The following is a 26,918-nucleotide window of genomic DNA, read 5'->3' on the forward strand; positions in this document are numbered from 1 at the left end:
TCTAAATAACACGATTGGAAATATTTTGGGATAATAGGATATTGTGGTAATATTGGTTTATTCAGTAAATTTAAGCTAATCTACTCTTCGGTTTTTGCAATTCACTTGTTTTTTATGGTAATTTGTAATATTGCAACTTTCAGCTATAGGTACCTGACATTACGATAAATTTGTACAAAAAAGGGATTTCTTCCATTTTAAAATGACAGACCTCATTATTTTCTTTGAAATCTTCATTATTGTTTAGTCCTGTCCCCCAAATTTGGGTTATTTGAGAATTTAGCAACATTTCTGAAGGTCAATGGATAAGGACTTCTGTATGGGGTCACAATGGATATGAACTTCAATAACCATACTTGAATATACAGGGTCACGGAGATGGCCTTCTATAATAGTACTTGAATATACAGGGTCATGATGGAGATGGCCTTCAATATACAGGGTCACGATGGAGATGGCCTTCTATAATAGTACTTGAATATACAGGGTCACGATGGAGATGGCCTTCAATATACAGGGTCAGGATGGAGATGGCCTTCAATGTACAGGGTCAGGATGGAGATGGCCTTCAATATACAGGGTCAGGATGGAGATGGCCTTCAATATACAGGGTCACGATGGAGATGGCCTTCTATAATAGTACTTGAATATATAGGGTCACGATGGAGATGGCCTTCAATATACAGGGTCACGATGGAGATGGCCTTCAATATACAGGGTCACGATGGAGATGGCCTTCTATAATAGTACTTGAATATATAGGGTCACGATGGAGATGGCCTTCAATATACAGGGTCACGATGGAGATGGCCTTCAATATACAGGGTCACGATGGAGATGGCCTTCAATATACAGGGTCACGATGGAGATGGCCTTAAAGGGACAATGTCGCCCATTTTTCATGAATTTTGTTTGACACAAGATACTATTTATACTGTTTGACATGATGAAAGATACTGAATGAATGGGTGACCATGCATATATTCAACCCCAGTTTTAGACAAATTAAATGAAACCATTGCAAAAATGAATTAATGGTCATGACCATTAATTCATTCTCGTGTTGGTTTCATGCCTTGTGTCTAAAACTGGGGTTGAATATATGCATGGTCACCCATTCATTATCTTTCAACATGTCAAACAATATAATAGTATCTCATATCAAACCGAATTCATGAAAAATGTCCCTTAAATAACAGTATTTCAATATGGGGTCACGATGGATGTGGATAATTATTACATGCCTCGATGTGAGTGCAAATCAGTGTATTGATTTGATTAGGAACATCTGGGAAGTTAGCGGGCCCGTGAATAATGTACTGACCAGTTACCATGGTTACCCAGTCCAGTGAAACCCTTAGTTTTGACTTTTTCAATGTCAAAGTAGCCGCTTAATGCTAGATGCTTAATGCTCCATGCATGCACTGCTATTGTGATTTTCGTTAAAATCTGTTTGATGTTTGTCGAAAATGGTAAAATTGTTTGAAAAAACACCCTGCATGTAACTAAATGTCATATAGCATGAAGTAGGACGAGGCATGTAATAAAAAATATTTTTGCCTAAATACATGGCTTTATGTGCCCAAGCAGCAGGAGAAATTTGCCCTCCTGGTGTCATGTCAGGCAACTTGTCACCTGATCTCCGGCACATAAACCCATGTATTCAGGCAATAATATATATTACTGCGTATGCATTATGACTGTTAGTTACCCCTTCATTTTGCAAATATTAATGTGGCTATCTCATTGAGGAATTATGACACAGAGGATTGACACCATTATTATGAATATAAATATGCACATAGCATTCACCCATACCAAGAAACATAAAGTAAACATGTTGTACTGTAGTTCACATTGTCAGATATTTATTTATCATTTCACACCACAAATATCTGTATGACACTTCAGAAAGAAAAGGTAAGGAAACATGAAATCGGAGAATGTAATCAAAGCATGATTCCCCTAAAACAAACAAGTTGTGTCAATAAGGACATTTGATATGACTGTGGTTGAAAGGAAATATTCTAAAACCATATTTTAGTAAATTTTAGATGCCGCAGCTGAAATATTGCTAAAAAGACTTCTCAAACAATACGCTTGTGGTGTGGTTAACATGTACATGTAGACTTTGGCTAATATAGCCTTGTGGCCAGGCCAAACAGGTGATCTATGGACATTGGTACAATTGCTTTTCCCCACATATTATGTACATGTACATGAAAAGAGATGACAATTGCTTGCTTGCTCATTCCAACTAAAAATGTAACTTGCACACAGTAGAAAAAAGACAAATGAGACAAATTCTCTCTGAAATTCAAAGTATGTAGTGTAAAAAACTGTCTGAACATATATTTGTGTTGTAAAGCTTTGATAGCTTGATTCAGAACAGCCTATCCAAATTGGAAAAAATACGCTTCACTGTAAAAATACAAAATTGAAGATTTCATTAAATTTGAACACATTACACTCAGCTCATACCAAGTAATATGTCTACCAAATATCAAAGCTGTCATCCAAGTAGTTTTTTAAGAAACCAATTTTTTGACCAAAACTTGCAAAATTGCTCAAAAATTACTAAATTGCAAATGTCATCAAAATGTCAATGTATCACATTTGCATAATCTGGACAAATTGAACAAATCAGAAATAGGCCTACCCTTAGGGACCTACATCCCAAATATCAGAGCCGCCGGACAAGTAGTTTTAAAGAAGATGACAAAAAAATTCACAAAACTTACCTAAAACACAAATTTACATAGTTCCTCACAATTTGAACAATCTTAAGAAGGGCTTCCTTTTGGACCTGTATACCAAATATTAACCTTGTCAGACCAGCCATTACGGAGAACAAGATTTTTTGCCCCAAAATGGCAAAATTTGCCTCAAAAAATACAAATTTTCAATATTTCAGTACAATTTGAACAAATCCGATTGTTTCATCCCTGGGGCCCTGTGTTCCAAATATTGAGTGAATTTGACTGGCTGTTATGAAGAACAACCTGGAATGAAAAAAGGTGGCCAACGACACCACAATCCACCTACAAGATAATCTGCATTGCTGACAGCAGTGCTAACAAAGCTGATCAAGGTATCCCCTAGGGAATGTATACCATATATATTAAAGCTGTCGAACCAGCTATTAAGGAGGTTTTTGCCAAAACAAACCAAATCAGCGTAAAAACATATTTGCATATATTTCTTCACAATTTCGACAAAGCTGAGTGTGTACTCCATATGTAAAGGATTCAAACAACCAGTTTAGAATGTAAAAAGTTGATCAAATTCACATCCCCTGTTAGACAAGCTCCATGTTACTGACAGCGGACCTAAACAAATCTTGAATTAGTAACATTTCTTTACATCTGGTACTCCATGACAAAATGGTGTGAAAGACTGCTGGTGAAGTTGCAGTGAGGGTAGAAGTAGGCTGAGTATCCATACAAGACTGAATCTCTCAGTTGAAAAAACATGGGTTTCAGGGTCAACGGTAATACAAATGTATGATGTACCATTACGGAAATAATTTGTTTAAATGCCAAGAAAATGGTTTAGCTCTTGTCAAATGAATTCAACCTGTATTACTATCACTCTCTCTCATCTCATTCTCTGCTTCAATGTAGCGCTCCCTTAAAGAAATTTGTGTATTTCTTGGCAGCACTCAACTATGGGTTAAGCTAAAGTTCCCAAAAATTGCAGAATGAATCCACACTGATTCAATATTTGGCTTTCTGTTACGTCCTGCACCGCAAAAGGATGGCTTCCATGTCCCTGACCATGACCCTTTATACCAGTGTATCTTAAATGTTTCTTCTTCTTCATTGAGGTCCATTACCTTACCAATTTGAGGTTTATGTTTGAGCTGTGGGATGTACACAGCAACAAACATGCCTTCTTTCAGACTGTCGAAGCTGTCAACATTCATGACTGTATTGGAGTCTAATGGAGCAGAGGCAGCACTGTCATCTTGTCTTTCTTCAGAAACCGGGTCTTTCTGCATTGGGATTGGTCGGAATGTTCTTCCAATTAGGACCTACAAAAATAAAAATGAGATAGTCAAACAGGCCATGAAATTAAACACTGTTTCAAAATACTGCAGTGAAATTAAACACTGTTTCAAAATACTGCAGTAAGTAAGAAATGATGGATTACAGTACATCGTGTGTGTTGATAATTAAATAATATTGTATAGGGCTCAGCCCTTGGTGTCGCGCCAGGGATTAAGATTGGCAATGTTATTTGTATTGATTCATGATAAAATAGAATTAATTGTTACTTGCTATATATGTTTGTATGACAACTATGCCCAGTTTCCCTCTGATGAAAGCAGTTCACGTACGTAAACGGTGTCAGATTTTCTGTGATGTGTAAAAACTTTGGACAAAAATTGGCAATTTTTACCATGATAACAGCCTACTGTGTTAAACAAGGGACGTATTATGCTATCATTATCATTGCAATGGTAACCGCACTGCCCACCTTCCACTTGCAAGCTGCAAACTATAGCCTTCCGTCTAAATACTGGCAATTTTTTAATCTAGTTATTGACACAGAGGGTGCTTTTCTAAAGTTCAATCCCAGCATTCTTTGCGTATGCCTCCATTTATATGTACGACAGTTTTCTCCCATTTTCTACTTTTTTTGTGTGATGTTAACGACATTTCCTATCAGCGACAAGATGGATAATAACACTTCCTGGCTAACAAAAGATATATTTTATAAATGGCATGTAATAAAATAATAATTTGTATTTGGTGGCCAAATTTGAAAGTTTTCTTATGTGTTCTGTGCATTGGGAGGCCACATAATACTATATTTAGGCCCAGCTGTTCAAAAGTCGCTGCATAAATGACTGACGGATGCAGAGACAGACGGATGGACATGCTTAATCTACAAGTTCCAGCCACTGTCTAAAAGTACCACCATTCAACATAGTGTATCATTGGATCAAAATATGTATATTGTAATCTCCTTTGTGATTGTCACTTCATTAATAGGGCATTGTACAGCTATTATGATCAAAGCAATATTGCAAGTTTAATTGAAAGCATGGGGTTGTTAAATTATGAGACTCCTGACAAATGTCACATGCAACAGACCATTCAATTTATTGTGACAGTCTGTGTTATCTTAAGTTTAGGTATCTTAGGTATCATATTGTTTTGACATAGTTCTTTAACAATGCAATGACAACCATGTGTGTACCTCAGTATATTTCATTGTTATACCTTTTCCTCTTGCAAAATAAAAGTGGCATCAAGCTAAATAATTAAATTGTCCATTCCTGTCTCGCTAGCACCAAGAATGGCTATGAGCACCAATATCTTTTGCTGGTGGTAGGGGAACAATGAAAGCGACCTGGCTTATCAAAGTAAATGTCAACTTGGTCTTAAAACAGTGTCACAAATTGGCAGGAACTCCACACATGGAAGATTTATGGCCATTAGAAAATATCCAAACAAAGTGGCTCTACTTCTCCCAGTATTTATTATGAAAGCTAAGCCATGGCCTCATGCATAAGCTAGTGCTTTACAAACGAATGGCTTGGCTTCTTCTGGTTCAGAAATTAAAAACATCAATCAGACTGTAACTGGTGACGACTGAAAATTTTCACAAGCTGGTTTGAGTGAAAGATATGTGATTGAGCATAAATTTTTAGTATTCTCAGAACTTTTTTGGGCAAATAATCGCTGGGCTAGCAACAACATAGAATGAGGTTAGCTTTGGTTTTACCTCTAAGGCTTTGCAAATTTTGACACCATGACTTTTGTGCTGTGTCAAAGGTCATAGAGGTCTAAAATTGGGTCCTTAAATAACAAAATGTGCCCCTGTTTTTTAGTGGAGCCACACACCCCTACTAATTCTCTCAACAAACGCTTCCCCCAGACTACATTATATCATCTGAAGAGGTGCAACTACTGAATTGAAAGTTTTATCATTACTGTTTTGAAAGCTTTGTAAAAGGTGAATTACTATATGCTGAAAAAAAATCAAAGACTTAACTACAGAAAGTAGACATAATATCAACTACCTTCAAATATACTAATTACATGCCACTTACATCATCACACTCTGATTCAATCCTGGTCTTAATCACTTCAAGGTGGCTTGGCAGGGTATGTTGTTGCACCTTCCGTCTCCTTTCATTTGCTGCATCAATGAGGTCATGTATATACCAGGCTGCTGGTCTGTTTGATGGAACCTGTAAGTGATTAAGTTACGGGTCCTTTGAATATTTACAAAAGACTTTCAAATGTAATGTGGGCAGCATTTTAGAAGTGGTATAGCCACAAACTTATGATGTCAAGTGCCATAATTAAAAGGCATCTGTGTTTTGTGCACAGAGATTTGACATCATCAGTTTGTGGCTATACCACTTGTAAAATGTTGCCATGATGCGACTTCATGCTCTAGCCAATAAAATATTTATATTTTCAAAAAAAGCGTTATTATATTGTAAGTGCAGTCTCTTTACACAAGTTTCCGGCAGTAATACGATGTGCACTTTGACTTTTACATTCCCACATTTCATCATAATTTACACCAACATACATTCCCCCTTGAAGTCTACAATGTCTCCTTTGTGTAGACAAATTCCGGGATTAATTGTTATATTTCTTAAAATGTACTTTTAAAGGGACAAAGTCGCCCATTTTTCATGAATTTTGTTTGATATGAGATACTACTTATATTGTTTGACAAGTTGAAAGATACTGAATGAATGGGTGACCCTGCATATATTCGATCCCAGGTTTAGACACAATACATGAAACCATTGCAAGAATGAATTAATGGTCATGACCATAAACTCATTTCCACGATTGTTTCATTTAATTTGTTTTAAACCAGGTTGGAATATATGCATGGTCACCCATTCATTATCTTTCAACATGACAAACAATGTAAGGGACCGTCTCAGATTGTTGCAGGAGTTCAAGAAACAAAATTCCTTCGTTTAGATCAAAACCCCCTCCCCCTCCCCTAAATGAAACTTCAAAAGTGCGAAATGTTCATGTCTGCCTGAGAGTACAATGTTGCATTTTGCTATAGCTACTAAAGACGTATTCCCCTTGCCATATTTCAATTAAAGTAATTGATCAGATTTGAGTACTAACAGGGCATTTTACCGCATAAAAGTTTCATTTTATTTTACTTTCCCTTTTTGCATCTCTTGTGCTGTTCTTTGTCTTTGTGAACACGCAATTTGTACTTGGTAGGGGCAGTAAATAAGCAAGAAACTTTGACAAGGGGGCCAAGGCATGTTCAATCATATTAACACGACTATGACCAGGTGCATAACAAGTGAGAATAAAGACATCTAGTGGTTAGAGCAGACGCTTATAAATAGCACATTTAAAAATGATACTTTTTGTCTTTGTATAATTTGATGAATGAAATGTTTAGGATACAATGTTACTATCGGTAAATTGTGTTTGGGGCACAAACGAGATGGAAACAGTTACAAATTTGTTGGCATGAGCGTGCAGTTTTTCTTTAATTTAAAATAAACACACGAAACTTGTGATCACAAAAAGAAAGTGTGAAAGTGAAGTTCACTAATCGAATGGAGGTCAAACCCTCTCCCCCCTAAACGAACGAATTTCTTTTTGGAACTTCTGCGACAATCTGAGATGGTCCCTAAGTAGTATCTCTTATCATATACCCATGCCCATATTGCTACATCCTATTGACGTTCAACGTAAAATATCAGCCGTGATATTTCACGGTAAACGTCGAGATATGCACGATGAACGTCATCAGTTTTAGAGTTTTCCCGAACTACATTAGCAGTTTGTTGGTAAACAACGTAAACAACAAAATGGCTGCTGCTCCCCGCCTGCGAAGCGATGTCGCCGGCGTAAAAACTTGAAGGGCTTCCAAGAACACGGGTATTTCTGGTTGCAAAATACGGAAGTATCACGTTGAGTCTTGAAATGTTTTACCATGGTATTTTTTGGTCAAGTTCTAGCAAACATTCTGCCATTCGCACGGCGCCGGCACTGTGCACGGTCTCCACCGGTATTGAGCGCGTGGCGTGACAGCGATGTCGCGCGCGCTACGACTGTTGACATGGCAACTCTAAAGGTAAACTAACAAAATGGTGTCCCCTCCAGTGTTTCCCCTGGGTTCCAAAATCTTGTAGCAAATTTGGCTAGAAGCCCTAAAAAAATTTTCGCCAAACCAGATATTCAATTAGCCAAGCCGATACCACTGATCACAAATGACGTCATTTCTTTCTCATTAATATGCAAAACTAAATATTTTTCTGCATTTTCCGTAAGAATGACGGAAATAAACCCTGTTAGTGCTACTATGGATACTAAAAGTAACACCAATTTATGGTTCAGATTACAAGGTGCCAACATGAGCCACGCATACAACATAAAATTTGTCCGAATTTCAAGCGACACTTGTCCAAAGTTAGGCGCATGCACCTATATTCAGTAACAAACCTGAAATCGCTATCATGTTATACTGTACATATCGCTACAGACAACGGCACGAAACCTGGGCCTGGTTCAGCATACTAGTTTTTTCAAACGAATCAGATATCCATTCTCGTAGCAGTTTGAAAGTAAAATACTCTCAGACTTGAGAAATATGTGCATTTTTTAGACTTCCAATACATTTGCTTTACGCTTGAAGTTTAGCAAGCGAAGCTCGGACAGCGCACAGCATATCAATGGCGCTTGGGTCAGGGTCATCATCAAAGACGTCAGTGTGTATTCACAGCCAGCTTGAATCATGCCGTGGATCCAAATGTTCACGTCTATTATGTAAACAGAACCGTAAAATATCAAATATACAGTCAAACCTGTCATAGTGGTCACCCTTACAGAGCGGTCACCTCTTTATAGTGGTCAATTTGTGGCAGTCCCGTGGCATTTTACATGTTAAAGGCCCTCTACAGAACAGCCACCTCTCTTATGTGGTCAGTGGTCACATGGAATTGCTCCATTTTGGTACAAAACCTGTATATAATGGTCAGTATATCTGACTCTCAATGACCTCTATCAAAAATCCTCAGACTGGAATGCACGAAATAAGTACTTTTACAGATTTTACATTCTGCATTACAAGCTTTCAGAAACTAAATAGCTGTTCTCTGTTTTTTAACTGATTTATTTTATGGATTTTATAATTGCTTTTATCTTTCCTAAATTCACCACTTAGCGCACCACCTGCACAGAAAGTAATGCCACACCCACCCTCTATAAAAGAAAGGCCGCCTCCATATAGTGGTCACTTTTTCTTGGTCCATTGAGTGACCACTATACACAGGTTTGACTGTATACCCTTTTGATATGGAGAAACATCTTTTTGTTTCACTGACGATCAAGTTAAACGTTCAAATATCGCGACAAGACTTTGCGTATTTATTTGCACAATGTGAACGCAGAACTAACTAGGCCGACTCGGCGCACGAGCGAGCGCTTCTCTGAAAGTCTGTATACGATGTCACGTCACAATACACCACGGTCCGTGATACAGTGAAAATTGTCACGAATTTATATTTAAGGAAGCCAGTTCACACAAGTTTCTAACACCAGTAAAGGTATTTTCTTGTTGGCAGCAATACACCACGAACATTTTCGCTATTCAGGAGTGCCTTACTCGCTCTACGTTCTAAAAAATGCCCTGCGTATGCTTTTGACCATGCATGCCGCTACCTTCCTTTCCAACTTCACGGTCGACTTTCCTACATTGATCATAATTTTTCTTTCCATTTCATAGCTTTACTTGCGCTTAGAATGTGTGTTGTAGGGGTGGTTCCCCCCATATTGGTGGAGCAGCCAAAGTCAAAAAGGAAAGTTTGCCGTTTTTGCTTAGTTTAACCGTCACTACGATCCTTCAATTCAGTGTTCACGATGACATGGCTGTCACTTCACGGAGTTATCTGCAGCTGTAGGCACACATTTCGCGTAGTCAAACCCAAAACTTTCCAACATTTTAGTCAACTAGTCATGATATACATGCGGTACTATTGATTTGTGAGTTATTTCGTTACAATTTATTCATACTGTATGTGTTACAAATAGGATCTCCTGACGCATAAGGTCGGGGATGCACAGAGAACGTCTCAAGTTTAATGCAGGACATGTGCGCGCGGACAAAGTGATGATGTCATAGTGCAATTTTCGATTCGCAAGTTTGGCTAACTTTTGCCAAAGTCTTCTCGCCAAACGCTACTTTTTCCTCGCATTTGCGATTTGGCGAGCGGGCAGCGGAAACACTGCCCCTCTCTGCGCGAGCTCCGTGCCGTACGACGATCAAAATCAGGATAGATTGAAAACTGAGCAGTTTTTGATCGGTTACAGTTGTAATAGCATATTGCACCTTAAAATGTTCCTTCTGTATGAAGATTTTTGTATCCCGGTGTCTTTCTTCTTGGGTTTCATTGAGATATGGACGACTTGCAGCGATGTCGCGCGTGATGTTGACATCTTCGTCGTATACTTTATGAATGAAGCCTGTTCACATAAACATTCTGATATTTATGCGCAAGGCGTAATAAAGTAAAGCCTCAAAATTAAAGGTTTTTCGTTCTATTAGTAAAAATTCCCTAAAATTATGGGCATGGGTATATGATAAATCGGTTATTACCCAATATCGCCTGTTCCTGTGTCGTATCAGCATGAGTGTCATTTGTGCTGCGTCAGACACGAGACGAACTAAGTATCAAACAAAATTCATGAAAAATGACAATTCCCATTTTAAATGATTTAGAAAAGTATTCTGGATTGAGAGAGAGATTAGTATTTTTGTAAAGTTTTCCATTGATTGTGTCTTCAGCCATACAGAATAATGAGATGGAAAGATGCGAGACAAGTTGCACCTGTTTTGTGAAAGATAAAGATACTGATTTTTTTCAAACAGAAAAGACAAAAGGAAATTTACATGTAGACTTTTCTTATAGAATGACCTCTACAGTTTGTTGTAACTTTCTTCCCAAAAGTATGGCATTTGTAGTACCTGCAGAATGTTATTTAACAGTAACTTTGCAATTTATACTGGAATATCTCAATGTACTTTAATACATATAATTAATTGTCTCAAGATTTCACATCATTGCTTTTATGCAGAACTGAAAATGTTATAAGAAAACAAATGTTGTTGGTACAAATCAAACAAAACTGTGGGTCATTTATTGTACTGTGGTACATACCTGTTCATATATTTCAACATTTTCCACAAAATCTCTCAGCCATTCCCTGTCAGCTTCACTTGGAATTCTCCCCTCGTAACCATCTGGGATATCCTTCTTCAGTTTGCTAGGGTCCATTTTTTCTATGGATGGCTTAACGAACTCTGGAATGTTGTTGATATCCGGCACACTCTGTAGGATCAACAACATGTACATTACCTCAATGTCAAAGTAATTGTATTTCATCGCGGCAAGTTGAATGTCCTTTCAATTAGGTCACTGTCAGGAAGTATTTCTTAGTCCCAAATAAATAATATAGTTCTCAGACTTTTTTACAAGAGGTTTACCCATCTATGTCATTTCAGCACTGTACATCTTTAAATGTGAAACTTCAATGATAAGTTACAGGACCATTGGCACACAATGAATTGGGGATTACTGATGATGCAGCCATATGCATACACTGGGAGAAGTTTTTTAACTCTCATAGCATTACTGTGACTGTATGATAACTTTGAATAATCATGACGGCCACTTTCGTGACACATGCACGGAGGGGTCAAGTACAGGGAACACATTTTGAAACATATGCATTCTCTGACAGCGTAACATTTTTCAGTTTATTTTTGACTCAAGTTTAGGTGATACACATATTCACATACATTATATGGAAGATTCAATGACAAGTAATGCATGAAACATTGCAAGATTTTTTGATTGAGGGACCAATCACAGCAAGTCTGATCACTGAGTAGAATGATTTTTCTTCATTTACATAGATTTACAATAATCTAGCTTTTAATGAGGTAGTGCCTTTTAAAAAAATAGTTATTAAATGATTGCATTAAATGCGAAAGTGTCAAAGCTCAGTTATGGTTATGGTCCTCCTTTTCACAGTTCATTTTCAATTTATAGCTCGATACTTTGAATATCCCATGAATTAATTTGATTTGTATCCTCACAAATTTCCAAATGAAGGCAGGCATAGCTCCATGTGTATAGCAAACATTAGGCTACATATACAGACTTGGAAAATGTACGTTCAAGGTAATTTTTATTGTCATCTCATCATTTTCCATTTCAAACAAGTCATCGCTGATGACACAGTCCCCACTGGACTATGGTGTCTGAATTACGGTTATTAAATTACATGCTTGGTAGTTTCATTACAGGGGAGAGGGGTGAATTTGTAAAGGGGAAGTTAACCAAGGATGATTTTCACATATGTGCTAGCTTTGTGGTCACTTACCCCGGAAAAGCTATTTTCGCCATTTATAACTCGCAAGATTTTTTACAAAAACCGATAGAAATAGTACAGGAAGTTGCCCATGTAATTTGAATCATGGGAAAAAGCGCCAAGCTTGGAGCTTGCATAATGTGATATGGAAGGGACCATTTTCCCATGGGTATGACATTGTCCACTCACCCATGCTTAAACCAGGCTGTGCGTATTTACATAACTTTTGTTTATACTGAGTATCCTTGCATAAACGATGATTCACTTATAATAAACTGTCCACTGTCTGATTTTGTGTTGCAGTCTATCACCATGTTACTGTGAGTGGACTATGTGTGGGGCCATACCCGTTCAGAGATGGTCCCTTCCATATCACATTATGCAAGCTCCAAGCTTGGAGCTTTTTTCCCATGATTCAAATTACATGGGCAACTTCCTGTACTATTTTATCGTTTTTGTAAGAAATCTTGTGAGTTATAAATGGTGAAAATAGTTTTTCCTGGGTAAATGACCACAGAGCTACCACATATGTAAAAATCATTCTTGGTGAACTTCCCCTTTAAATGTTGGGAAATCACATGATAGTGGTCTGGGGGGGGTCATGTTTGTGTACTTTGGACAGTAAAGTTATGGCTGTTGATGTTTTCCATTGCAAGATTAATAATTACACTTATTTAAAGGGGAAGTTCACCAAGGATGATTTTTACATATGTGCTAGCTTTGTGGTCACCTACCACGGAAAAGCTATTTTCGCCATTTATAACTCACATGATTTTTTACAAAACCGATAAATGTAGTAAAGGAAGTTGCCCATGTAGTTTGCATCATGGGAAAAAAGCTCTAGGCTTGAAGCTTGCATCATGTGATATAGAAGGGACCATCTTCCCATGGGTATGGCACTGTCTCCTCACCTTCACTCAAATCAGGCTGTGCGTATTTACATAACTTTTGTTAATACTGTGTAATCTTGCATAAATGATGAATTACTAAAATAAACTGTACAATGTCAGAATTTGTGTTGCTGTTTACTACTGTGTTACTGTGAGTGGAGAATGTGGGAGCAGTACCCGTCCGAAGATGGTCCCTTCCTTATCACATGATGCAAGCTCCAAGCTTGGAGCTTTTTTCCCATGATGCAAATTACATGGGCAACTTCCAGTACTATTTTTATTGGTTTTTGTAAAAATCGCACAAGTAAGTAATGGCGAAAAATAGTTTTTTCAGTGTAAGAGACCACAAAGCCAGCAAATATGTAAAAATCATCCTTGGTAAACTTCCCCTTTAATTAATGATGTGTAAGATATGTGAAACTGTCTATGTGCCAAGTTTCAATGAAATCTGTTCAGGGATAGTTATGGTTCAAAAAGAAAAACAATTGCATATATAAAAATATGTATAAATATATGTAAAAATCATCCTTGGTAAACTTCCCCTTTAATTAATGATGTGTAAGATATGTGAAACTGTCTATGTGCCAAGTTTCAATGAAATCTGTTCAGGGATAGTTGAGTTATGGTTCAAAAACAAAACAATTGCAACAAAATGGCCGTCCGGCAGCCAAATTGGATCGTATCGCAAAATATATTGACATGCATATGTATGCCACGGTACTTTATCCTTGCACACAATTTGAAAAAAATAGCTCAGGGGTGACAGAGAAACGACTGCTGACTGACGAATGGACTGGACCTTATCCATTAGTCCCTGCTGGGCTGTGTCCACGGGGACTAATTATCGAGAGGTGACCGTGTAACATAACTTTAAATTCATGCATATGGAAATACATGAGATAAATACCTGTAAACACTTAAGTCCCAGACTTTCTTCAAGAGGTGTTGATGTTCCTTGCTTGTACTGGACTATTGGCCTCCAGACGGATGTAGAGTAGTGTCTGTATCGCATGCGCGTTTGTCCATTGACTTTCTTGAATTGAAAGCACAGTGGCTTGGACTGACCTCTGAAACATCTACTCATGTGTGGGGTCAACCATTTTTTAATGTCAAAGACATGAGTAACTTGTTTGACAAACACAGGTACATTGTAACATCCTGTGATAATCCGCTCCATGTCTGTAAATATACAAATCATAGCAGCGTTAGGCAATACTTGTATTATAGTTCTCATTTCTGCTTAAATTTATATCACAGCTACTTATGTTCTGGAAATACTTTTTATTTTGATGGCAACTCTTAACTACAGCCGAGATAAGTGCTTAACTCTTAAAGTAGACAACTGCTGATGAACAATGCCTTGTGGATGATGACTGCATAGCTAACAACTCTTTAACCCTTTTCCTGCCAAGTTCTTATTTTACTGTGAAGTCAAATTGGTTACAACTAGTAAAAAAAACACATGTCCCATGCGGTACATTTTAACAAAGACTCGAAGATTTGAACGTCCCTGAAGACATAGATACTGTAAACATGATTTTTACACAGACGGAAACTGATATAAGATACCAAGTCAGGTGGGTGAGAATACATATGGCTTTGGCTTAATACTAATTTTTACTGCTTTGGCAGAGAGGGGGGAGTGTTTTATTCTGGCAGGTAAAGGGTTAAAGAACACACTTAAAGCAACAATCTGGTATGTACACACACAAACACATACTCTTTATTTCCCGAATCACCGTTTCATTAGACTGGTAATATCCATCCAAGTTGAAATGTCAACTATAAGTATTTTGTGCAATAAAAAAAGTGAGAAAGAAATATTTTTGTTTTTATAATTAAATTGTATCCATGAGTTGATGTCAACTATGCCTCACCTGCCATACTGTACACATTAGTCTTCCGGAGTACTTTACTGATACATGAAAACAGCTGGTCAATATCTTCATGCGTGTGCCCGACTGGCAGGAAGTGAAAATCAACCTGCAAGAGATCACGACCGCACAGTTAATTCTCACTGGCATGTTCACATTGCATCAGAATAATACATTTAACACATTGATTTTCACAAAGCATAAGGTGACAGCCATGTGTGAGATTGACACTTGTCAGAGTTTTCTCCACATTCATTACAATAATACAATGCTGAGAACAAAATAATAAAATGACAGTATTTGACACTAAAGATACTACCACAGGGAAGTACACTAAAAGAAATATGATTGAACGTAGGGAGTAGAACATAAAACAAAATCGTTTGACAGTGACAGAAAAATGTCCTGGCCCTCTCTTCTATTATGCAATCTGGCTTCTTGATTTATCAGTATAAATTTATTTTTCAATTCATATCAGTGGCATTGTATCTCATGTAAGCTACACACTTTGAATATACATGTTATATTATTCTATCAAGCCATAAATAGACAGGGATTGACCATTTAGAAAGATCCTTGACTTCAGCTCACATTAAGTTTCATATGGCCGATAGCAACAGCCTGTCTATGCAATTGTTCATTAACAAAATGGGAGCAACAGTGTACATATTCACCTGATCAAATATGTTCAGCTCAACAAGAAGATGGCCCAGAGACAGCATGTATCGATTTTTGTTCTCCCTGTAACAATTGTCCATCTGGGCAAACAATCTTCGTGAAAGCCTCACTTTATTGTCCACCAAGGACTGCAGGAGGAGGTTCATGGACAGATTGCTGTCATGAGGAAATTCAAGACATCCAAGTATGCGGGTACTATCTTGCCCCCTGGCACATTGGTGTGTATGATATTTCCTGAAACATAAGTGCAGCATATACAATAGTGTTCATTTAAACGCCTGTACTGCCAATTTTTTGCTACTTTCTCTATACTTTTGTTTAAGTATTAACTCTAGTTACTTGTGCTAATTCTGTGGCAAGTCTTACAGCTTCTCAACAAAATGTGCATAGGAGTAATGACCATTGTTAAAGTTGACAAGTGAATGCAAGTCTGAACTTGAATTAAATTCTCAACAATAAAGATGCTGATTACTACAAAAAGGGAAGTGTTGATAGACCAAAGGCGCAGGATTTCATGATGTTTCACAGAATAGAACAGACACAATGATGGATGTCAAAATGAAAAATAGTCAGTTTATCATGAAAAAATAGCAAAAAATCATTACTATGGTATTCAAAACCACACATCAAAATAAAATTGAATGAAGACAATACATTTATTACATACAATACTGTTACATGGCACAGGACTGCCTGTGTATGTTTTGGGCATTTTTATACATTAACCTGAGTCAAATGGGTGGTTGTTATGGAATACAAACTCAAAGCTGATTAGGACAAGGAATTTCCCTAACATTGTGAAACTTTTATGTTGTAGGTAACATTGCACTTAGAGCAAAACCAGATTACCTTTGTGATTTCTGACCTTCTAATTCATGATATTGTTGAATAGACAACTGCATTTGTTCATATCCTATCATGTAATTAATACACAGAAAAACCTGTCAATTAGGGTCACTCTCAGGAGCGGAAAAAGTGTCCTTAACATAGAGGTGTCCTTAACCCTTTCACCCTTAGTTCCCTGTATACAGGTCCAAGATCACCATTGATAACAATGGGTTTGGGTGGAACCATGGTGGTGAAAGGGTTAATAGACATGTGAAATTCTAATCGAAGTGTAAGTTTTAGTAAAGAGGTGTCCTGATTAGAGAGGTGTCCACAAGGACAGGTTTCACTGTGTGCTAGAAAAAACAGCCTGCATATTATTGTTGCCAAATAAATTTATATCTGTGAATACATGTAATGTTTTTGGATTTCATTCTGGCTTGATGCACTGAATAACAAACTGCTGCTACAATAGAACCACCATTGAAAGTAAGTTGAAATAAGTTTAATCAGCCTTGACTATTTTTTTGAAATTCTCAGTTCACATGAGAAAAGACCAGTGAATTATAAGATACCCAAGAATTAATACAAAATTATCAACTGTCAGACTCTATGAACTGATAAAACTATTTCTACTGAGTTTCATCTGTGATTGTGCAAAAGAGGAGATTGATCTTTTCCTTATATTAATTAAATTAAAGCACCAATAGCTGCGAGGTGTAATCCTCACTTTCCAAGTTTTCTTTGCCATTATAGACTAAAAAGTGCATAACACTCTCATAAGTGTCAAAGTGCATGAGAATTCATACATTTTAACATCATTTTAGATTTTCCACCATTTTCAAAATCAAATCATGACAGAGGATAATAAATATTACAACAACAAAATGTTGGCCATTGTTTGTTGCAATTAGTATATTAGTAATTGGCATCATGCTTGTTTATTTTATGATCACAATGTGTCTGTGCAGGAAATAGTGCATTTTTTGTTCTATTCCAAGGGACGCCATTTCTTATGAGTACAGCATCAGTTTATCACTTCACCTGTTAAGTCATGCAGGCATGGTCTCAATCAGCAAGCAGTGATCCTTCAATACATGTCCTTCAGTTAGCAGATTTAAATGTACCAACTTTGGTTTGAAAATAAAGCCATGAAAATAATTCATAAACTTTGTAGCTACTTGGGCTTTAAAATAACGTTGCCATCTCATTATGCCACTTTAGTACACGTCTGTTGCACATTTACAGAAAGGTCATGACACCCTCATCAGAAATTCTACAATCCCAGCAGCCAACATAAAACACTGATGACAGTACACATGTAGCAAGTGACAGGTAAAAATATTTCAAAACCCTTACCAATTAGATGAAGTCTTATACGAGCAAGTAAAGCAGTCAGTTTATCAGGCTCAACAAGATGAGGAATTCTGGTTTTTGCTTGGTCCATACCGTCTTTGATCACACACATCACTTCGTCAGGCTCCGTCCCAGCTTGTTCCCGTGTATTATGGTACACCCGTCTCTCAATTTTGAAAAGAAATTATCAAATTTTATATTTACAGGCCAGCCTATCAAATAGACAACAAACACCATCCGATGGTCATTTACATCTAAACTGACATCAAACCAATCAGGAATAGGAAACTATGAAAGAGACTTCAATTTTAAGCCACAATGGAGTCTCATATGTGGTCAACCTTTCAAGTAGCCATAGACACAACACATGAATATCAGTTCAAACTGCTGTACATACAAGAACAATTAAGAGAAGAGTAATTCTGTACACCAAATACTCTTCTTGAAATTGTTCTAGTACGTACAGCAAATGTTTGACCAGTTTTCACCTCTGCGCATTACTGAATGATTGACAATCTTTTGAGTGAGGAACTACTCTCTCCTAAGGACCATTCCCTTTATTTTGAAAGCGATTTTTCCTCAAACAGGACAGGTAGTAGCTTTAGTATGTTTTAAAGTTAGTAATCAACATATCAACATACATGTACGTAATTTGTGACATTAATTTCACTTAACACATTAACACAATTATTGTCAAATTAGGCTAGATCAGTTGTTTGTGTCCACTCACAGTTTAGTAAGGTACTGCCTAGCACTAGCAGTTAAAAAACCAGGGCCCACACACAATAAATGTAATTTTGTGTTGAGCATATAGCAAGGATTTGAGTTCAAAAAAGGTATAAGCATTAATTTTCGGTAATTTCCTATTCACATGTACTGTGTGTGTTTTTCTGGACTGAAAGATTGAGTTGCGCACAGACACTCCATACAGTACACATTTGAGTGTATACACATGACTATTTCAGTCTAGTGTTTTTCATGTAAATCTAAAAATGCATGCAGGCAGGGACACAAAAGCACACAATTTACTAATTGCGGCCAGAATTTTGACACAACTGTAGTATACTTACTCAACCTGCTGCACATGTTTGTCAATCAAATCCTTAATTTTCCCTCTTTCCATTGCTGTTTTTGCCCTAGCAAGGTCCTCCCGTAGCTGAACACATATATTACATTTTACAAACTCTTGCTTCTGTATAATATGAATATAGAGCACAAGTGATTACACAGTGTTCACATTTTGTTTGCACTAGTATGAGAAAGAGTGATATGTAATTTACTCTGTTGTAAAATCAGAATCCTCTCAATGAATGAATGTATGAATGATCAAAACAGAACACTGATTTTTGACAATAGACATTTAAAACTACCATATTATGACTGTTGTAATGACTAAATTGCCACTAATATGCAATTGATGTCCAAGTTCCCTAAAATGTTTCCTACTAACCTTTGGAATTACAAATTCGGGCAGATGTTGACGCCATATTTCAGTGAAATACTCGTATGATATGTTGTCCTCCTTTTTGATACCCAAGTCGTCTTCAAGCTCTTTCAACATTCTGATATAGAACAGCTTCTTCGAAGAGGATGTTGGTAAATGTACCTGGATGAAAGATGATATAAATAGTGCAACATGACTTTCATTAAAAACCAAAGATGAAAAGTATGGCACATCTTATAGCATGTCTTCAGTTTTGATATTTCTTTGATTCTCACAGTCCCTCCACACAGGTTGGTGGAGGGACAGTATCATAACACACCAAGATTTTAAGGTAGTTTATTAACAGCTGCACAAACAGCTAAATGTGCTTCATAAATTCTGCAAAGGGCAATATCATCCTATCTTTCAAAAAACACACAATTAAAAAAATAAACTTGTTGAAAACTATAGATGCATACAAACTCAAACTGTCCAGGCTGGCTATGGGAAGTTCTCAAGTCTTTGCAATGGACAGGCAGACACACATACACAAACACATACATGTACATGTAACTTTAAAGGCACATGAGCTGCATCTTTTGGCATTATTTTCATGATTTTATATTCAGATTAAAATTAGTTCACAGACATGTTCTTACTCAAGTATATTTATCCACTGAGTCATATACTGCATAGGGAGGTTTCAGTAAGACAAATAATAAACAGGTGCCACAACTAAATATGTCTGTCTAAACAATAAACAGAGTAAATGGTGCATGTACACATTTGAATCTTTCAAATACAGTATGTATAACTCACTGAAAGGAAGGGAAAGGGATTCACCCTACCTTGATAAAAATTCACTGTTTGTGCACATTACAGTGAATATATGAGGAAATTGGAGTACCGTCATTTTGACAAATTTCCCAGAGTTGCAGCTCATGGACCTAACCCTTTCCTACCAAGTCCATATTTCGCAATCAGGTCAAGATGGTTAAAATTAATGAAACACAACATATTCCATATGGTGAATTTAACATAATACTGTACATTTGAAGGCTGTTGAAAACATAAATACTGTAAACTTAACTTTTTTGGCCTAAAAATGATATAACAGACCAAACCAAGTGGGTGAAAATATGTCATGTTTGGGCTCAATACTGCTTTTTACAGACTTGGCTGATGGGGAAGTGATACTGTCTGGCAGGAAAAAAGTTTAATAAAACAGACTAACTCACATATTAGGGAGAACCATTTGATTTCGGGGGGGGGGGGAAATGGAGGATTTTGAGAAAAAAAAATTGTCACCAGGTGCAATAGAAGAAAAAAAAATTGATCCTTTCATGGCCTGATAATAAAAAATTGTCGTAACAGACAGAAGTGAAAAAAAATTGTCACAATGTATCAGAAATGAGCAAAATTTGGAAACCTTATTCACATGTATTCTTTGCCGGCACGCCGCCATAGGCTGCGAAAATGTTTTTCCCACAAGCAATTGTCATGTTTTTTCCAGCACTTATGATATAAGCATGCACTACATAGGTCTACTTTACACCTCAGTGCACTCAATGTTTTCCTTCCCTTTTCTGACCCAAGAAATCATATTTCAGGATTTGTTGCAACATCCCAATGGCTTAGGCACTACAACAGGGGACAATTTGACTACTGTAAATTGTGAAAATTTAAAACACAAGACAGGAGTCAATAAACTAGTGTTAAAACTAATATATTATTCTCTCAATATATTCATTTGTCTTCAGTCTCTTGCAAACAGAACTGTTTTTCACAAAATATATTGTCATTGTTTGGAAGTTGAATATTGTGACTCAAACAGTGATCACACAAAAAAAGTAAAAAAATATCTGTGTTCAATGTCCTTTTCAAATAGTTTTACTGAGTGCAAAATAAACTGAAACTCCTCTCAGATTGCACCATTAAACACATCAATTTCTCAAAATTTCCAATACGAGAGGGGAACCCCCTCTTGTGCTCTACCCTTCAGGTGTTCTGTCTCACTTATTAAAAAAATTAAAAACACCTCTCAGATTGCCCTAGACTGCACCATTGCACACATCAATATCTTAAAAATTTCAATGCAAGATAGGGAAAAGCCCCTGTGACACTTTCCCCCTAAGCTTCTCACGTGTTCTCCCCTTGTACTTTCAAATTCTGCCAGGTCAAATATCCTAGTGAAAACCCTGTCGTAATACCCCATCCAAATTAAACAATATACCATACATGTATGGTTAGATACTGGTTTTAGCGTGAGCTTTTATATCTTTATTTTATTGTGACTTTCAATTTCATTTTGATGGGTTCACCTTTTTTGAACCATCATGAGATAACTGATGATAGTCTAGCTGAGTACATCAGGATTTGAAAGGTATTTACAGTACTGTTGCTGTATTTTGTACATTTTACAATTACATCTATTGGTATTTAACTTTTCTAAGTGGGGGTGGGGTGTCAGTCAAAATTTCAGAGTTAGGGAGGTTACTCAAATTCTTCAGGGTTGGTGAGGGGGGGGGGGGTACTCAAAATTTCAGAGTTTCAGACCATGTATAATGATGGCTCCCTTATATACAACGCATTACAAACTTACAATGACCAAAAAAAATTGCACTGCTGCTCCATTTGGAAAAAAAAATTGATGCGGGTCTGACAGTAGAAAAAAATTGGTGTCACTGACAGTAAAAAAAAAGTTGCTCCCATACCCACTTCCTCCATACCCGCCCCCCCCCAAATCAAATGGTTCTCCCCTTAGTAGACACATACCAGGAGCATTATTACGACTATTAATCGCAGAAAGATGACTGATCAGTGTTCGTATATTGAAGTTTTCAAAATATTTCAAACATTACACACTTTCGACAGTCAGACACTAAACTTGCGATTAAAACAAATACCTGAGTCTTGTGAGGCATCCAATCACCGATTCGCTCGAATAGAAGCCGCATCCACGACAGGGCTCTCTCGGCTTTGGCTGATGATCTCTTCTTATGGACGTTTCCATGTTCAACGTTCACTTTACCATCGCGAAGAAGTTTGATGCAATCTTCGTATCTTTTTTCACTAACGTTATAGATTTCACGCCATGCTTGTTCACATGTCTTCTTGCCAAGGACTCTGAGGTCAATAACGGTGACCTTTCTCCTGTTCTTTAAACAGGTTATTGAAGAAAACTGGCGGAGAGTGTCAATAATATACTGTTTTTGTTTCGATTCATTGCCAAGGTCTTTAAACATCATTTCCTCTTCACGCAACTCGCTTGGTGAGAATGAATGGAGGCATTTCAAGTCGCAACAACGAATGTTGTAAAGAGCGTTGTAGTTGCGCAATGGCTGAGATATTCGGCGACCGGAAGCACGATACCGTTTCTTTGGAGGCGAGAGGTCAACTTCACTGCTTGTTTCGTTGGAAACGCGAGAGTCTTTACAACTGATCTCGTCTGACTCGTCACTTGAGAATGCGTGTGTACTTAATAGTGTTGAAAAACTGCTGGCAGTCGAAAGAGTGCCCGCGATCTGGGTGTCAGGACGTGTCAATTCGGGACGGTAACTGGTCAAGGTACAACTGGCGGCGCCAGCACTGGCGGTTCCACAATCGCTTGAGGAACTCCAGAAATCTGTTTTGCTGCATTCGTCATCTGCACAGTCTTCTTTGTTGCTTGATCTCGAAGTACTGCTAATGTCGGCAGACATACTTTTCCACTCACCACCATGCAGAATGATATGAACGACATCATTTCATGCGTTTTAGACCGTTGAAGGTGTCAGACACGCGCGTGTGTATTTGGTTAGGATGGATATGGCCGACAGTAAATAAGACTGTACCAATATTATGTTGGGGTAGGAGCGGTTGGGAATCTAAGTTTAATTATACAAATATCAACGTTGTTACGTCAACGATATGAACTTCTGGATAATAAATTGCCTTTATTTAAGCAAAGACTTAACAGTATCTCGTTCAGTCGTGCAAAAGAGTGGTGCATTAATGTTCATACGCAGTCTCTTCCCTCGCCCATCGAGCTTGACATCCTTGATTATAATCAAGTACACCGAGATCCACTTCCGCTGAAGGTCGCAAGTTGATCATGTGATCATTTCTGGCGATTGACCTACGACCTTTAACTTGCATAAACTTCGTGCTTCGTACCCTGGGAGCCGGCCTTTCTGTTTATTTTTCACAGGCACCCCGATTCACACCTCTATTGTGCATGGCGAGGCTGGGGAATCGAAGGATTTTTTTTTTCAAAAGAGTTTCGTCCGTCAACTTTCCAAATTCCTGTAAAATTCCGGAATTTGAAAGCATGATGATGACGGTAGGCCTACTCCCGTAGTCTGTTCGAGTAACATTATTTTATGTTAGTTTTGTTTCTAATTCCGCACCGAACTGGGATGTATCTGAATAATTACATAGCCAATTCTTTTTGATCTGTGATGCGAGATATTAGCAACGCGTGTTTCAAAGATCGTTGGGTTCAAAGACGACATATTTTAGAACCAAGAAAATTATATAAAATACAGGCAATTCTCTGTTCCGACTTGTTCTTCAGTGTGATATATTGGTAGGCCTAAAGTGCGTTTCAAAGAATGATAAGTACGAGGACATGTTGCTGAACCCAGAAAAGTATCTACAATACCAAGAATGAGTTGAACAGAGATAAAAAAAAAAACCGACAAAGTTTACACAGTGATTAACTGATTTCTCAAGTCAAACAAGTGCATACTGAATTCGTGCATTTCTCCAGAGAGCCTTTAGCGTTCCAGGGTTTATGTCTGGGCTAGTCTCTTGTTTGTACTCGTACACAAGCTTAGTTGTGTGGGCGTGCCAAGTGTAAGCTTATAATTTGACAATCGTCAGATTAAAACCTGTTAATTGTTCTGTGAGACCAGGTCGTGGGAAAGAACGTTATACACCTGTCGGTCAAAACGAAAGAATAATTCAAAGACCCTCCTTTTTACCATAATTACTTTAAACAAACTAGTGGAAATGCACTCTTCTATCTTTATTAAATATCGTAATTATCGGATATATCGCTAGAAAAAAAATTGGACTTGTAGGAGCCGATCTTAACTCCATAGAAAGTTTAGAACGCTATTTAGATCGGGCTAAATATTGTAATCATCGGATATATCACTAAAAATGACTCAAGAGATCCGGTATAAACTCCAGCTATTTTAGAATGTTTAGAATACCATTTAGATATAAATTTAGATTTAGATTTAGAAAATTTTCATTCAGCTCTCTAAATTTCAAGCCAACATTTCTAAGTTTAGATTTAGACAGTTCTATTTTAGCTTTCCAAAATAGATCAACTTTCTGAAAACGATGGATAAAACACAATTCATCACACAATTTATCACACAAATTTCGCACCTTCCTGGAGTCAATAGTTCTAGCCCACTGGCGAGCGTTTGTCGGCTGAACAGGCAACTAGACAGAAACAGCCGACACACGGCCAGTGGGCTACATTATTGCCGCTAGGCCCAATGCATACTCCCATGTGGAAATAGCAATTTGTACTAGAAAACGATTTTCAAAATCTTTTTTCCCATATTGGTAACTGCAAAATTAGCATATTCGGTCGCGTGTGTGCCCACAGTCTGCTCATGAGCGGAGACAAAACATACTGCACATACATATAAGCTTAGTAATCATGCCAGTACTGGGAGCAATGTTTTGTTTCTCTGCTACCAATTGTGAAAAAGGGTGGCCGCCAGGGCGGCCTGTATATTACAATACCACTTTCTCGATCGTTTGCTGTTTTTAATAATACAGGGCTCGAAATTAGCGGTAGTCCAGCGTCCACAGACTACCAACTTTTCCCTGGAGCTACTAAACTCCATGAAATGGTAGCCTACATGGACTACCCATGGATGTAAAAATAGATCTATTTTTTACATCCATGGACTACCAAAGACTGGGACATGAAATTCAGTCAGTCCTTGGCTTGCCATGTCTGGTCTTTCACTTTGGACCAGCTAAATGCAGTCAAACCCAGCTGGACACAGTAAGGCCAGACTATGACTTTGTTTTGTCAACTACAAAGACGAACCTGCGATGGAACTTTACAACAAAGTTGCAATATCTCAATTGATGTACTTGGATGACACGCACAGAAAATATGGCCAATGAAAACGTATTCTCATTGCATTTACGTCAAAATGTATCGATCACACACTCCTCCCTAAAGCCCGTGGTCTGTTTTAGCCCTGCTGAGAATGTGGTGTCATTGCCATGACGACTTTCAAATTTGGCATGCAACTCTGAAAATGAAATGGTTGTCAATACAATGATAGGTCACCAAACTTTTTAGTGTCACTGTCGTCAATTAGAACAGTTTCCTTTGGGTAATAAAGATGTACAGGTATTCACATCAAATGACTAACAAATTCACTTCATTGTTAGAATCTTGGAAATAGCTGTTCTTCTCTTGTTCATGAAAATAACCCTACATTAAAATGTGCATGGGCTACCAGCCTTTGTCACAGGGCTACCAACATTAATAAATGGTAGCCCAAGTGGACAACCATGAAAAAGTTAATTTAGAACCCTGTAATGCCAGCCACTATTCGAGGACACCGCGACGTTGAACTTTTATATGATATCCGATATTTACGGCTACTGGACTCAATATCGAACTTAGATTGAACCGTTAGGTGGTGAAATCTCCGATATATATCGGATATTTACTTGCGATTTGACAGAATCTAGTATCGTCTAGTATCGATGTTAGAGTCAGTCCTTGGAAGTCGGGCTTGGCCAGAACCGTGAGGTGGTGAAATCTCCGATATATATCGGATATTAACTTGCGGTTTGACAGAATCTAGCATCGTATAGTATCGATGCTAGAGTCAGTCCTTGGAAGTGGGGTTTGGCCAGAACTCTGAGGAGGTGAAATCTCCGATATATATCGGATATTTACTTGCGATTTGACAGAATCTAGTATCGTCTAGTATCGATGCTAGAGTCAGTCCTTGGAAGTCGGGTTAGGCCAGAACTCTGAGGTGGTGAAATCTCCGATATATATCGGATATTTACTTGCGATTTGACAGAATCTAGTATTGTCTAGTATCGATGCTAGAGTCAGTCCTTGGAAGTCGGGTTTGGCCAGAACTCTGAGGTGGTGAAATCTCCGATATATATCGGATATTTACTTGCGATTTGACTGAATCTAGTATCGTCTAGTATCGAATAGAGTCCCGAAATCGCCGATAAATATCGGGTAAATATCGGAGATTTCACAGATCCGGCGTGCTGAGACACAAGGCAAGTAGTTCTAGTATCGTCTAGTATCGATATTAGAGTCACCAAATCGCCGATAAATATCGGGTAAATATAGGAGATTTCACAGATCCGGCTTCCCATGGGACAACCGCAGTTCATTCTAGTATCGTCTAGTATCGATACTAGTCCCGAAATCGTCGATATGTCAAACTTCGATACTAGATTGTAAATATCCGATATTTAAAAATTGTGCAAAGTC

At 37.7% G+C, this 26,918-nt stretch overlaps 4 protein-coding genes across 5 annotated transcripts in view; 2 read left to right on the top strand and 2 right to left on the bottom strand.

Moving 5' to 3' along the window:
* Nucleotides 1–26,918, top strand: part of LOC139143413 (uncharacterized) — a 65,492-nt gene that overhangs the window by 11,182 nt on the left and 27,392 nt on the right. The gene's annotated exons all lie outside the window — the stretch shown is intronic.
* The window catches only part of LOC139143408 (uncharacterized), a 47,812-nt gene that overhangs the window by 1,385 nt on the left and 19,509 nt on the right, over nucleotides 1–26,918 (top strand). The window lies entirely within an intron of this gene.
* Nucleotides 1,841–18,218, bottom strand: LOC139143406 (uncharacterized). 2 transcript variants are annotated; one of them, XM_070713705.1, is made up of 7 exons: nucleotides 18,010–18,218; nucleotides 15,822–16,059; nucleotides 15,151–15,256; nucleotides 14,181–14,452; nucleotides 11,168–11,338; nucleotides 6,062–6,202; nucleotides 1,841–4,033 (listed from the first exon to the last, which is right to left on the bottom strand). In XM_070713705.1, the coding sequence occupies exons 2-7, from the start codon at nucleotides 15,969–15,971 to the stop codon at nucleotides 3,662–3,664; spliced, it is 1,212 nt and encodes a 403-aa protein (XP_070569806.1). In that variant the 5' UTR covers nucleotides 15,972–16,059; nucleotides 18,010–18,218; the 3' UTR covers nucleotides 1,841–3,661. The 2 variants fall into 2 exon arrangements, with proteins under 2 accessions (XP_070569806.1, XP_070569805.1); XM_070713704.1 differs by lacking the exon at nucleotides 18,010–18,218 and adding an exon at nucleotides 16,675–16,742.
* LOC139143407 (uncharacterized) lies at nucleotides 19,058–23,251 on the bottom strand. The gene is made up of 3 exons (XM_070713706.1): nucleotides 22,336–23,251; nucleotides 19,457–19,612; nucleotides 19,058–19,198 (listed from the first exon to the last, which is right to left on the bottom strand). The coding sequence occupies exons 1-3, from the start codon at nucleotides 23,128–23,130 to the stop codon at nucleotides 19,073–19,075; spliced, it is 1,077 nt and encodes a 358-aa protein (XP_070569807.1). The 5' UTR covers nucleotides 23,131–23,251; the 3' UTR covers nucleotides 19,058–19,072.

The sequence above is a fragment of the Ptychodera flava genome, chromosome 11, assembly GCF_041260155.1.
Source record: "Ptychodera flava strain L36383 chromosome 11, AS_Pfla_20210202, whole genome shotgun sequence".
Classification (NCBI taxonomy): Eukaryota; Metazoa; Hemichordata; class Enteropneusta; family Ptychoderidae; genus Ptychodera; species Ptychodera flava.